This window comes from Panthera leo, chromosome A1, assembly GCF_018350215.1.
Source record: "Panthera leo isolate Ple1 chromosome A1, P.leo_Ple1_pat1.1, whole genome shotgun sequence".
Lineage (NCBI taxonomy): Eukaryota > Metazoa > Chordata > Mammalia > Carnivora > Felidae > Panthera > Panthera leo.
In genome coordinates, this window is record NC_056679.1 from 35,856,499 (window position 1) to 35,870,325 (window position 13,827).

Here is a 13,827-nt window from a genome sequence, read left to right on the forward strand (position 1 = left end):
GAGAAAAAGTAATGTATAATTTAAGTCTGATATTTATATTTGTACTTTCTTTTCTGATAGGTAAGACTCTCTAAGGCCTGAGAATAATTTTAACTTATTTCTGGGACTCAGTTTTTCACTTTCTTTCTCTACCATATGCGTGGGAGGAATGAAAGTTATGTTCAGTTCTATCAAAAACATAGGCAGTCACATTATCTTCATTATTATCAGACTCAAAAAAAAAAATCTAACAACACTCCTTTCAAAAGTACTATGTTATACTTTGCAATAAAAGAACAATGAGATTTTTTTTTTTTATTTTACCATCTCCCACTTACTCCAATTTAAAAGCAAACAATTGGTTTCTATTTTATTCAGTGACAAACAAGTTTTATTTTTAATTTGGTGATTTGCTAATATCCACCAGCCTAGCACATTTCAATCAATGCAAAGTATACAGGTAATGGTATAAAATGGGCACTTAGTACTCAATAGTTTCATGGGCAAATTGATAATGAGCTAGCTCTAAAATATACTTTATTGTAGAAAATTCAGAAATATCCAAAGAGAAAAGTATTTTTAGGTATTACTAAAGTGTTGCATGATCTTTTTAAAGGAAACAGAGAACAACCAGCAACCCCCAAAAAGACAATCTACTTACTACCCCCCCCCCCCCCCCAACACACAACCCTTCTCCTTAAGTTAGTTATCTGGAAAACAGTACCTTTAACTCCTAACTTAAGCTTGCCACCTGCTAGCTATTTCATATATTAGGCTTAGTAATAATGAGAAACCTTCCTTCCAGAATAAAAATCCACAACAAAAGGGTTGAGTAGGGAAAATAAGAATTAAAATTCTTCCCATTGCTTATTCATCATCAAAAGCATACAAATTTAATCTGGCCTTATCAGAAAAATGGGGAAAAAAATGCTAAAATGAATTTTCACTTCTCAATGAAAATTAACTTTTAAAAACTGTATGAAGAAATTTTAGTGTTTCAAAAATAACACAACTAACCATAAAACAAAATATAATTACTTACAACTAAACAAATTACTTTCATAAAAGCAAATACAATCAGCCACCTAGATCTTGGTATAAAATTTCTCAAGAACTGAATCAGATGATTTAAATAACTATCAAGGGGAGGTGTTGCTGCTAGCCCTGCCCCCACCCTTATTCCCCTAACACTAAATACGGCAAACAAGCAGTCATTGAAAAAAAAAAAAAAGAAATCATCTCCACAAATTTTCACAGGCAGCATTACTCATAAAAGCCAAAAAGCAGAAACAATTCACATCTCCACCAACTGACAAATGATCAACAAAATGTGGAATATCCATACAATACGCATAATATTTGGAGCAGAAAAAAAATGAGGTTGCGACACATACTTCAACATGAATGAACCTTGAAAATATTATGTTAAGTGAATGCAATCAGTCAGAAAGGACCTCATATTGTATTATTCTTATCAAATGTCCAGAATATGAAAATCTATAGGGAGAGAAAGTAGATTAGCAGTTGCCTAGAGCTAGAGGGAAGGAGGGCATTGCAGGCTGACCGTGAAGGGGTAGGGTGGGGGGATTCTTTTAGGGGTAAATAAAAGGTTCTAAAGTTGATTATGGTGAAGGCTACACAACTCTGATTATACACAAAATACTGAACTGTCTATGTCACATGGGTAACTTTTATGATACGTGGATTTTATCTCAATAAAGCTGTTAAAAAAATCATTTCAAATTTATATCAGATCTTTAGATAAATGTTTAAATTTCTTCAAGTCTTAATGTCGTCTTTAAACCAGTAATCCACTCTCAATTGTTAACTGACTATTCTCTTTCAGAGAATTGTATAGATATTTACTAGCTAAATATAAATTTATCATAACTACACCAATCATCTTTCCATACGGTAGCACCTTCAATGAGAGTAACTACCATAATAGAAATGACTAAATATACCCAAGAATGTTTTTGATACGTGTAGTTTGCCTTCAGGTTCATATGGTAATCAGTTATAATTCTTAAAGTTCGAATAGATGTACCTCAATGTTTGATAGCCAAAACAAATTTAATAGGCAAATAACGAATTTTAAGGTTATAATGGTCACCTTTCAACTGTCAATCATGTTATTTACCTAGATTAAACATGGCTTTGTTCTTTTTTTTCTTAAAATTTTATTTTGAGAGAGAGAGAGAGAGAGAGAGAGATGAGGGGCGGGGGGGTGGGGGTGGGTGCAGAGAGAACCGTAAGCGGGCTCCACACTGTCAGCACAGAGCCTGATGTGGGGATCAAACCCACGAACCATGAGATCATGACCTGAGTGGAAACCAAGAGTCAAATGCTTAGCCAGTTGAGCCAACCAGGCACCCCAAAACGGCTTTGTTCTTAACAAGACATTTTTTACCCCTTTCCTCAGACAGAGCTTTAAAATGTTAAATGATATAATATTGCCATAAACTGGGACCTTAGTTTTACCAAGATTTGTTCTTAACTGTTTATTTTGAAATAATTGTAGATACACAGAAAGTTGCGAAAAGAAACAAATGCACAGTAGATCCTAGGTATTCCTAACACCTTGCATGATTATAATACAACACAAAAACCAGGAAAGTGAAATTGGTACAACCCACAGAACTTACTTAGCTTTTAGCAGCCTTACACTCATTTGTGTGTATATGTACAGTTCTATGTGAGTTCATCCTATGTGTACGTTTGTCACCATCACCACGATCAAGATGCAGAACTGTTTCACCACACACAACTCCCTGCTGCCATTCATTTATGGTCACACCCAACACTTTCTCAGACCCCGTTCCAAATCTTTGGCAACCACTAAACTGTTCTCTGTCTCTAAAACTTGGTTCTTTCAAGAACGCTATATAAGTGCAATCACAAAGTGTGTAACCAACAGCACTGGCATTTTTTTTTTTTAATTTTTTTTTAACATTTTATTTATTTTTGAGACAGGGAGAGACAGAGCATGAACAGGGGAGGGTCAGAGAGAGAGGGAGACACAGAATCTGAAACAGGCTCCAGGTTCTGAGCAGTCAGTACAGAGCCCGACGCGGGGCTCGAACTCACGGACAGTGAGATTGTGACCTGAGCTGAAGTCAGACGCTTAACCGACTGAGCCACCCAGGCGCCCCTAGCACTGGCATTTTTCAATCAAGGTAATTCTCTGGAGATTCACCTAAGCTGTTGTATATATCAATAGTTCATTGTTTTTCATTACTGGGTAGTATTCTATGATACAGGTGTACCACAGTTTAACCCTTCATCTGTTGAAGAACTTCTGGGTTGTTCCCAATTTGAGTCTATGACAAATAAAGCTGCTATAAAAATACATAAACAGGTTGTGTGTGAGCATGCATTTTGTTAATCTGAGATATGTTCACGGGTATTGCGAAGTTCTAATTATGTAACAATTTTTTAAAATCTTTTGATGGTTTCTTTTTTTTATGTTTGTTTATTTTTGAGAGAGAGCGAGTGTGCATGCAAGCAGGTGACGGGCAGAGAGAGAGACAGAGAGATAGAATCCAAAGTAGGCTCCAGGTTCTGAGCTGTCATCACGGAGCCCGAAGTGGGGCTTGAACCTATGAACCGTGAGATCATGACCTGAGCCGAAGTTGGACGCTTAACCAACTGAGCCACCCAGGTGCCTCTAGTTATGTAACAATTTTAGTATCAACACTCCTAATGTTTCTGAGAAAGGAAGATTGCCTTCAGTCTCCAATCTCCACTGTTGTTAATTGAACAAAATTCCTTTTGAAGTCTACCATTTACTCAACTCTTACGGCAAATGAACTAAACATTTTAAATACATTAATCTATATAATCCCCACATCAACCATGGGGTAGTGATCAACAGTCTCCTTATCTTACAATTAAAAAAAAAAATGGAGGCAAAGAAGAGGTCTGGGGCATGATCCTGGGTCACAGAGCCAGGATGGGAAGAGCTGGGACTTAAATTCAAGCTATCTGACTCAGAAGTCTACTCCTTCCATTCCAAGACAGCATCCCGTCCACTCTTGGGATGTATGTATTATTAAATACAAAAAGTATACACTAGCACAAAAAGTATTTAGGGGATAAAGTTTATATGTGACTATTACATTTCCTAAGTGAGATTTTAAAAACTGGACGTGATCTCTAATATGCTATGCAAATGACCAAAATTCATCTGATAACCTGTTGCTATCTGCACAAACATTATACGGGTAAAAGGTAACCTGGGTACTAAAGGAAAATTCAGGTAAAGTCACCAGCTTTTCTCTACGAAGTTTTTTCTGTGTTCCCTCTTCCTTAGGCTTGTGGTAAATAGGAGGCCTGGGGCCAGATGAGAAAGGAGGAGAAGGGAGGGGCTCCTGGGTGGTTTAGTCAGTTGAGTGTCCAACTTTGGACCAGGTCATGATCTCACGGTTCATGAGTTCGAACCCCACAGGGGGCTCGTTGCTGTCAGTGTAAAACCCCCTTTGGGTCCTCTGTCCCCCACTCTCTCTGCCCCACCCCCGCCCATACACTCTCAAAGAAAATAAACATTTAAAAAAAAAAAAAAAAAGAGAGAAGGGAAATGAGAGCAATGACATCCTTGTCCGTGGATACACACTGTAGACTCTAAGACTCTAGAATACATATGAAAAATCTGAAGGAGTAAGGTCCACATCAGAGGTGATAACACATCCCAGGCCCCTACTCCCATGCTCTCTGACAAGCCCTGATGAGTAAGTAGAGGCTTTTTTCCAGAAGCTCTGGTAACAGGACCTATGCATTAGGGAATATATACTCGGATCTCCAGCCCTACCTGTTGCCCAGAGAAACAAATCACAACAGGGTTCCTCACCAGCCATTCACAAACACTGTCATCAGAAAGGTCATCATCACAAACACCATCCTCAGAAATACCATAATACATTTTTTTAATTTTGACATCTCTAAAATTTTCTGATTGCTCATCAAATACTATCTTTTTTTTTTAATTTAACGTAAGATTTGGTTTCTTTATTCCTACCACAATGAAAAATAATACAGAGGCCAAGCTGCACAGACCTTTAAATAAAAGTTAAAACTAGAAGTTTCTTACTAATTAAGGGGGAAATAAATTTACTTTGTAGCTATTATTAGCACATTTTGGTTTTTAATCATTGCTGCACATTAGAATCATCTGAGAATCTTTAAAAATCCCAATAGCCAAGTCATACCAATTAAATTTTTAAAATATCCAGAGGTGGGAGTCAGGTATTAATTATTTCCTTAAAGATACTCAGGTTATTAGCAATAACTAACAATTCCAGCAATTAAAACAAAACCCCTCTTTTTTTTTTTTAAAAAAAAAAAAAGGAGAAATTATATAAACATTAGTTATACAGCTTGGACACTATACTAGTTAAGTCTAAAAATAACTTCCTTAAAAAAAAAAGTGACTTTCTATAACAGCACTTAAATATTTTTTAATTTATTTTTTAATATTTATTTATTTTTGAGAGACAGAAGACAGTGTGTGAGCAGGGAAGGGGCAGAAAGAAAGGGAGACACAGAACCGGAAGCAGGCTCCAGGCTCTGAGCCGTGAGCAAAGAGCCTGACGAGATCATGACCTGAGTCAAAGTTGGACGCTCAACCAACTGAGCCACCCAGGTGCCCCAATAGCACTTAAATATTTAAATATCTTTGAAAATCCTAGTGTACCTTGGTCTCCTTATTATTCATGCAAACTCTTAACTTTTCAGATATAAAAACTAATAATTCAGCAAAAAGCCGTAATTCACTTAATTGTCCAAACTTCATAAAAAGTTGTAATTATCAAGTAGTAAGACTAACAGAAAATAAAGAATTCATGGACTTTGATTATCGATTTTATAGAAATCCCTAGGAAGTCAGCATCTAAGAAAGTAACCCAAGGAAATAATAACAGGTATACACCAAGTTATAACTATAAGAACACATTGTGATATATTACACATTAGAATTCTATACATTTATTTGAAATGTTATAAAACATTCAATGGCATGCAGGGTTTCGTACTTAAATATAAGCCAGTCAGAAAACAGTTATAAAACAATATGTAAGATTATACCTGAAACTTACCTGCAGCTGAGCTGAATCATGCCTGAGACCTTCCACAATAGATGAAAATCTGTCAACATTTCTTTCTTCTCCAGCTGATGTTAAAGCTTCTAAAACCTCTTCAAGGCTATCAGAAAATTTGAAATTAATTAAATTGCCAACAGCAAATAATCTAAATGCCTTAATACAACTGCTTGATCTATTCAACTCCAGAGTCACTACTCCCAGAACCAGCAACATTTTAAAAGCTTACTGAGTACATAGCATGTATCAAGTACTAGCTACATGTTTTAATTCATTTATGCCTAATAACCCTATGATGAGGGTAACTTATCAAACATTTATAAAGTGCTTTCTACACATCAGGCATTATATAAATCAGTTTACAAATATTAACTCTTTTTAATGTATATAAGTCTATGAAGTTGGTATTGTCCCATATTATAGAGCAAGAAACTGAGGGAGAAAAAAGTTAAGCGATTTTTCTAAGGTCTCACGTCTCCTAAATGATGAAGCAAGGATCTGAAATCAGACAGTCTTTGTGGTGAGCACTGTCCTGGTTTCCTTAATCATTACACTCTACTTCCTTTTCAGTGTAAATGAAGTCTGATAGCCAAAAATACACAGTAGTAAGGATTTATATACACACATTCGCACATAAAAAATATGCACATAAAAATACGCACATAAAAAGTAACAGTTAAAGATCTATAGTCGCTACACTTTTAAAGAACAGTGTTAACACGATCTAGTGTATTGTAGGTCAGTTTGTAGACGTAAACGTGTAGTCTGTAAATGTTATCTGTATCATTTTAATAACCTATTATGAAGTCAAGAAATAATAAATATGGAAGAAGTAGAAGAAGAGGAAGGTGAAAAAAGAGGAGGAAAAAGAGAAAGAGGGTAAAGAAAGAAGAGGGAAAGGAGATGGCCAAGAGGAGGGAAAAGGAAAGGAAAGGAGAAGGTGTTAAGGAGGCAAGAGGGAAGAGAGAAGACACAAGAAATGGGTGGAAAGAGGGAGGAGGAGAATGGAGCAGGAGGAGGAGAGGAAGAAAGGCGGAGGGGGAGCACTAGGTGCATCTTGTGTGTCAATATTAAATACCCTCTTAGGGTTTTTACAATAAAGTTACTATGGTCTTTTTGAAACAGTTAAGGGAATGTGGTGCAGCTGTACCTGGCTTCACGTGCTGGCGCTGCTGCTGGGGACATCCTTGTCCATGGACACACACCTAGCTGTGCAGCCACGAGAGGACATCCTTGTCCACAGACACACACCGTAGCTACCCACATAGCCACAGGGGGACATCCTTGTCCGTGGACACACACCTACCTGTGCAGCCGCGAGGGGACATCCTTGTCCGTAGACACACGCCGTAGCTACCCGTGTAGCCACAGGGGGACATCCTTGTCCATGGACACATGCCGTAGCTACCCACGTAGCCACAGGGGACATTCTTGTCCGTGGACACATGCCATAGCTACCCACGTAGCCACAGGGGACATCCTCGTCCGTGGACATACGCCGTAGCTACCCGTGTAGCCACAGGGGGACATCCTTGTCCGTGGACACACGCCATAGCTACCCACATAGCCACAGGGGGACATCCTTGTCCGTGGACACACACCTAGCTACCCGTCTTGCCCGGGGGGACATCCTTGTCCATGGACACACGCCATAGCTACCCACATAGCCACAGGGGGACATCCTTGTCCATGGACACACGCCGTAGCTACCCACATAGCCACAGGGGGACATCCTTGTCCGTGGACACACGCCATAGCTACCCGTGTTGCCGCGGGGGGACATCCTTGTCCGTGGACACACATTGTAGCTACTCATGTAGCCACGGGGGGCATCCTTGTCCGTGGACACACGCCGTAGCTACACACATAGCCACAGGGGGACATCCTTGTCCGTGGACACACGCCGTAGCTACCCGTGTAGCCATGGGGGGACATCCTTGTCTGTGGACACACGCCGTAGCTACCCACATAGCCAAAGGGGGACATCCTTGTCTGTGGACACACGCCGTAGCTACCCGTGTTGCCGCAGGGGGACATCCTTGTCCGTGGACACACACTGTAGCTACTCATGTAGCCATGGGGGAATCCTTGTCCGTGGACACACGCCGTAGCTACCCGTGTAGCCACGGGGACATCCTTGTCTGTGGACACATGCCATAGCTACCCGTGTTGCCACGGGGGAACATCCTTGTCCGTGGACACACATTGTAGCTACTCATGTAGCCACGGGGGGGCATCCTTGTCCGTGGACACACGCCGTAGCTACCCGTGTTGCTGCGGGGGGACATCCTTGTCTGTGGACACACGCTGTAGCTACTCATGTAGCCACGGGGGGACATCCCTGTCTGTGGACACACACCGTAGCTACCCGTGCAGCCGAGGGCAGGGCCTGAGTCTTGCCTGCTGACTCTCCAATAATCCACACAGAGCAGCTCAACAGTTGCCAGGCCCAGGAGGGTCGCCACAAGGACAATTTTCAAATGCATGCGGGAGGTTCTGCTTATAGGCCTCTCTACCTAGCCTTTATGAAAGGGCTATTTATTTACTCTGTAGGTTGTTCTGTTTTTATATCTTCACCCTTTTTAAAAGATATTTTAAATAATTTTTAAATGCTTCCTGTAATAAGAATCTCAATCTTTCAAAAAAGAAAAAAAAGGGGGGTGGAGGTTTATCTTTATAATTATCTTTTAATATGTATGTAATGGTCTTTTGCTTACAATCCTAATATGTGTGGATAATGTCTTTAAAGTTTAAAACTTCAGGATGTATTTTATGGTCAAAGACTACCCTCAACCAGTAAAGTACTATTACATATAGCACTTTTATTATTTTTTTAAGTTTATGTATGTATTTTGAGGGAAAGAGTGTGAGCATGGGCTAGGGAGGGGCAAAGAGAGAGGGAATGAGAGAAACTCCCAAAGCAGGCTCCAGGCTGCCAGCATGGAGCCCGAGGGGGCGAGTGGGGAGGCTCGGGGGCTCAAGCCCATGAACCATGAGATCATGACCTGAGCTGAAATCAAGAGTCGAAGGCTCAACCAACTAAGCCACTCAGGTGCCCCACAAATAGCATTTTTAAAATCTGCCTTACAAACAGATTTTCAAATAATATGATGTTTGCTTTTACAAGGGAAATTGCATGACCTACAATTTGAATTAACTCTATCTGGAAAACAAAAATCACTTAAGAAACAGAAACCATTTGCATATTTTTTTAAGTCTTTGTTGAGAATTTTTATTTAGGGTTTGAATTCGGAACAACTTAAATACGATGAAGAAATAAGTTTTTCATAGAAAAAGGTTAGCCCATAACTACTATACTGATTGAGAATAATTATTACTCAAACATTTCTGTTCAGACAATTATGAATCTAAATCAGCTGCTTAAGTAATACTTCATTTATTAACAGTAAATTCTGGTCTAAAATAGAATAATGAAAACATTAAGTAAATCAAATTATATTGTTATATAATTAGAGAAATGAGTTGAGAGGACTTACATGCTTTCCTCCCCTACAATGCATACTGCAGAGAGGAGTTTTACCACATCTGTCATCATACTTGGGTGCTTGGGATCGATGGCTTTGGCTAATAGAGAAAGACTCCTTTCTTCACTCATAATTCTTTCCAAGCCATACTATAACATTTTGGAAATAAGAGGTTAAATGTTAGCAGTTTATTGGGGGAAAAAAAAATAGTGCCCTAGAGGAAATACAGTTATTAAAAAAGTTTATAGGATAATATTTTTTTTTTTACTTTGTACAAGCTAGAAACTATAAGGAATGTATAACATCTTGGAAAAAATTCATAGACTTATTCACATCAAAAACTATGATAGTCAACCAAACATAACTCCTCAAAGGTGATTTTACAATAGTATGACTTACAATTACTAAGAAAGCTAAGTATCCAACTGGAGAAAGGGAGAAACAGTGAGGAAAATGGAGATTTCCCAACAGAAACACACAAAATAAAAAGTCAGTTTTTGTACCGGACACTGAGGCCATAAGGAGCTTTCCTGGGAAGGATGGTTGGTAAGGGATATACCACACAAGTAAATACACAGATCAGCTCTAACCCAGAGAAATATAATGAAAACCACCCACACAATATCTAGTTTTCCAATAAAAAAGTAAAATTTTAATCAAATTAATCCAGTATATCTAAAATATTATCATTTCAACATAATCAATATAAAACATTTATTGATGAGACAGGAAGAAAAAATAACTAAGTATTCAAAACCCAATGCATGTTTTATATTTACAACACATCTCAGTTCAGACAAGCCACCTTTCAAGTGCTCAATAGCCACAGGTGGTGACCACATTACATAACACACACCTAGATAGTAATGCTGAGTTCATAAAATGGGCACAAGTTGAAAGAAGATTTGGACAGATCCCGTGTAGAAACTGCCATGAGGAGCATAGATACTCTGATCCGACTGGTATTTTATCATCAGAAAGACAATGCAGTTGTAAACACATTATATAAATGGGATGATGCTGGACAAGGATAAAGTTTGTTTGCTACTGCCAGGATGCCACATCCAATTAGAAGATAAGGAGTCATGTTAATGACTTCGTGTTTTGATTTGAGGATATATACATCTCTTAGGGCCCACTTACAATCTATGGGAGATAAGTATCAAATAACAGAGGATAAATAGAAGCAATAAAACAATATGATTTATCTTCTATGTATCCCAAAGGATCCTTCTAAAGAGTGAGAAATTGGTTGATTAGAATTACTACTGAACACTAAAAAGGACTTTAATCCCAATTACAGACCTATGAACTACAGCTTAACTCAAAGTTAACACTAGATATAATTATCAAAGTTAAATCTATAACAAGCTTAGACCCAAATGCTGTGAGTGGTATGAAATCTTATTTCTAATTTTCCTATCGTGCCTACGTCATTTATATAAAGAAGCCGTCACACTGCTGAAAACACTGCATTTGTTTTCAACCACTATCTAAGGAACACAGGTACCAAGGAAGCAGCACAGGCAGAAGGGCCGAGCGCCCAGGATATGCTTTCTGGAGAGACATCTCGGTCTTTTTGGTGGCAGGGAAAAGTTTACAAATAGATAGCTAAGCCAGTCAGGAAATGATCCCTTTTGTGATGCCCTGGGCTGTCTCCTAACTGGAAACAAAGAAAGAGAAAGCAGGCATGGGGCCAAGGACTACAATGTTCTTCAATAACCATTATAGGGAATTGTCAGAGGTTTATAAAGTACCACTTAGATGCAATTCAAAAAGCCAATCAGTCAATGATTACCAAGTGCCAAAGAGCTGGCTCTGTCCTGAGAAACCAGAGGATTCAGTAAAGCATTTCCCTTTCATTTCCCACCCACTTGGATGTCCTTAGCCAACTCCTGCCCGTCTGGAATCAGAGTCCTGTGGCTCCTCCAAATACTCAAAACAACTCATGGTGATTTCCTCCAAGTGATACTAACTACCTTCTCTGTGAAGCCCTCTAGCACTAAACCATTATGCGTAGAGAGCAAAATATGAGCATTCTCTGATTTCAGAGTTTTCACTAGCACTTCCTAAACTCCAAGGCTCCACCATCGGCAGTATTCTGACTTTGCTAACATAAAAACATGCCGCGCTCATTTTAAGACTGGAATGAGGCCAGATTACCACCACTGAGCACCTAGAACTAAAGACAGAATTGCCGCCTACTTCATTAAAATTACTCTTGTTCAATTATTTAAAAAACAAAGCAAAGCAAACAAAAACTGTTGACTCTGTGAAAGAAATAATCAACTTACCAGTGCTACCATTTAAAATGCATTAAATGAAGCCTATTAGAACGTTAGAGAGGCGGTGACAAATTTTGGAAGGTCTAAGGTGTCTCTCTACTGAATATCAAGGGGCCACTCTGGTTTCTATGAAAACTCATATGTTCTAAATCGAGGAATAAAGCCAGGTTCCATTTGCTTTCTACTTGAGGCCCATTATTACCTAACAGATAGAATGTCAAGCCACTGGAAAAGTGTTAGGTAGGGGAAGGTGAAGGCCCTAAATCCTTGTGTATGATACTCAATAGGGCATGAATCCTGATCCTCAATCACTAGCTACCTATGGTGAGTTAATCCCAGTAGCAGAGATAACACTGGGAAGGGGGCTGGCTTCAGGAGCAAAACACCTATGCTGGGGGATGCACACCTTAAAGCAACACACAAAATGTTAACAGACCAAAATGTAGCCCCTGTTCTACTCACCTCTTAAACATATTTAACTTTTCATCATTTTATTGTTTCCCCTAATATTCAAAATCTTTTTCCATTTAGGAAATACTATTTAGTCCAATTTAGTGTTATAAGAAACTCACTTTCATCTGTTACCAGATTTACTCATTAATTACATAATTACCAGTACCTAAGAAGGTACCACTTTTTTTCCCCTCTCAGAGCCTCTATTTTTTTCATTATTCGGGGAACTCTTGTAAAGAGTACACAGTGACATAAATGAAAAACCATCAACAAATCTTGGGGAGGAGGGGGACTTTACCAAAAAAGTATTTCATATATTATTAAGTTTAGAATTCAGAAAATAGAATAATTTCAAGTATCAGCAACTTTTTATTCTTATTAGCACAGATGATAGCCATCAACACAAATGGAAATAGATTCCAGCTCCACAGATACAAACTATAAGCAAAAGGAATCCATTATAAGGGAACACACTGTATCAATCAGAACCTAAATACATAAAGTTGACTCCCTCCCCAGGTCAGTCTGAAGTAGGAAATTGCTTCTGTACACTACCTCATCTCACTTTAATCCTGGTATTCTTCCCAAAATCAAAGAATGATCCACATGCCCCTTTAGTTTAAAAAAATGTTCCCGGATTTTCTCTACTGTCAGCCTTATCATCAGGGAAATTTCCAATTTCTATATTCTCAATTTACAAGGAGCCTCTCTAAAGCAATATTATGTCCTCAGGATAGAAAAATCGCTTTCTTCGTTTACTCTTAAGACATATTGTAAAAAAGAATATGTAGTCTAACTAAAAACTAATTCTCACAGAACAATCCGTTCAAATATAGAATATATGTGAATATGTAACAATATAAAGAGGATTTCTACATCAGATATTCCCCTTGAAAATCATATTAGAGGCGCCTGGGTGGCTCAGTCAGTTGAGCGTCCAACTTTGGCTCAGGCTGTGATCTCACATTTCGTGAGTTCGAGCCCCACAAGGAGCTTGCTGCTGTCAGCTTGTCAGGGCAGATCCCACTTCAGATCCTCTACTCTCTTTCCCTCTTCCCCTCCCCCACTCACATTCTCTCAAAAAACAAAACATTAAAAAAAAGAAAAGAAAAGAAAGAAAATCATATCTGATTGGAGAAGGCAGGGAGGTGAAAAATATCTCATTGTGTAAAAACAGAAATCTCAGCTCAAGAAAATGCTGAAAAATAAATAAGACGTGAAGGATTAAAAAATATTGGGGCACCTAGGTGGCTCAGTCAGTTAAGCATCGAATTGTGGCTCAGGTCATGATCTCACAGCTCCTTAATTAGAGCCCTGCATCAGGCTCTGTGCTGACAGCTCAGGGCCTGGAGCCTGCTTTGGATTCTGTGTCTCCATCTCTCTCTCTGCCCCTTCCCCTCTCATACTCAGTCTCTCCCTCAAAAATAAACATTAGAAAAAAAAGAAAAAAAGGAAAATAGAAGTATTTGCTACATTTAATAGAAAGAAATATGAATGTTAATAACTGAAGTACCAGTACTTAAGTGTGTAAGG

The 13,827-nt window shown here is 38.7% G+C and overlaps 1 protein-coding gene across 1 annotated transcript in view; it reads right to left on the reverse strand.

Annotated features, from left to right (window-relative positions):
* Positions 1–13,827, reverse strand: part of DIAPH3 (diaphanous related formin 3) — a 504,750-nt gene that overhangs the window by 352,274 nt on the left and 138,649 nt on the right. Inside the window, exons 8-9 of the mRNA XM_042927440.1 lie at positions 9,569–9,705; positions 6,069–6,174 (exon numbers count right to left, since the gene is read on the reverse strand). Coding sequence (XP_042783374.1) covers positions 6,069–6,174; positions 9,569–9,705 — 243 coding nt within the window. The remainder of the gene's footprint in view (positions 1–6,068; positions 6,175–9,568; positions 9,706–13,827) is intronic.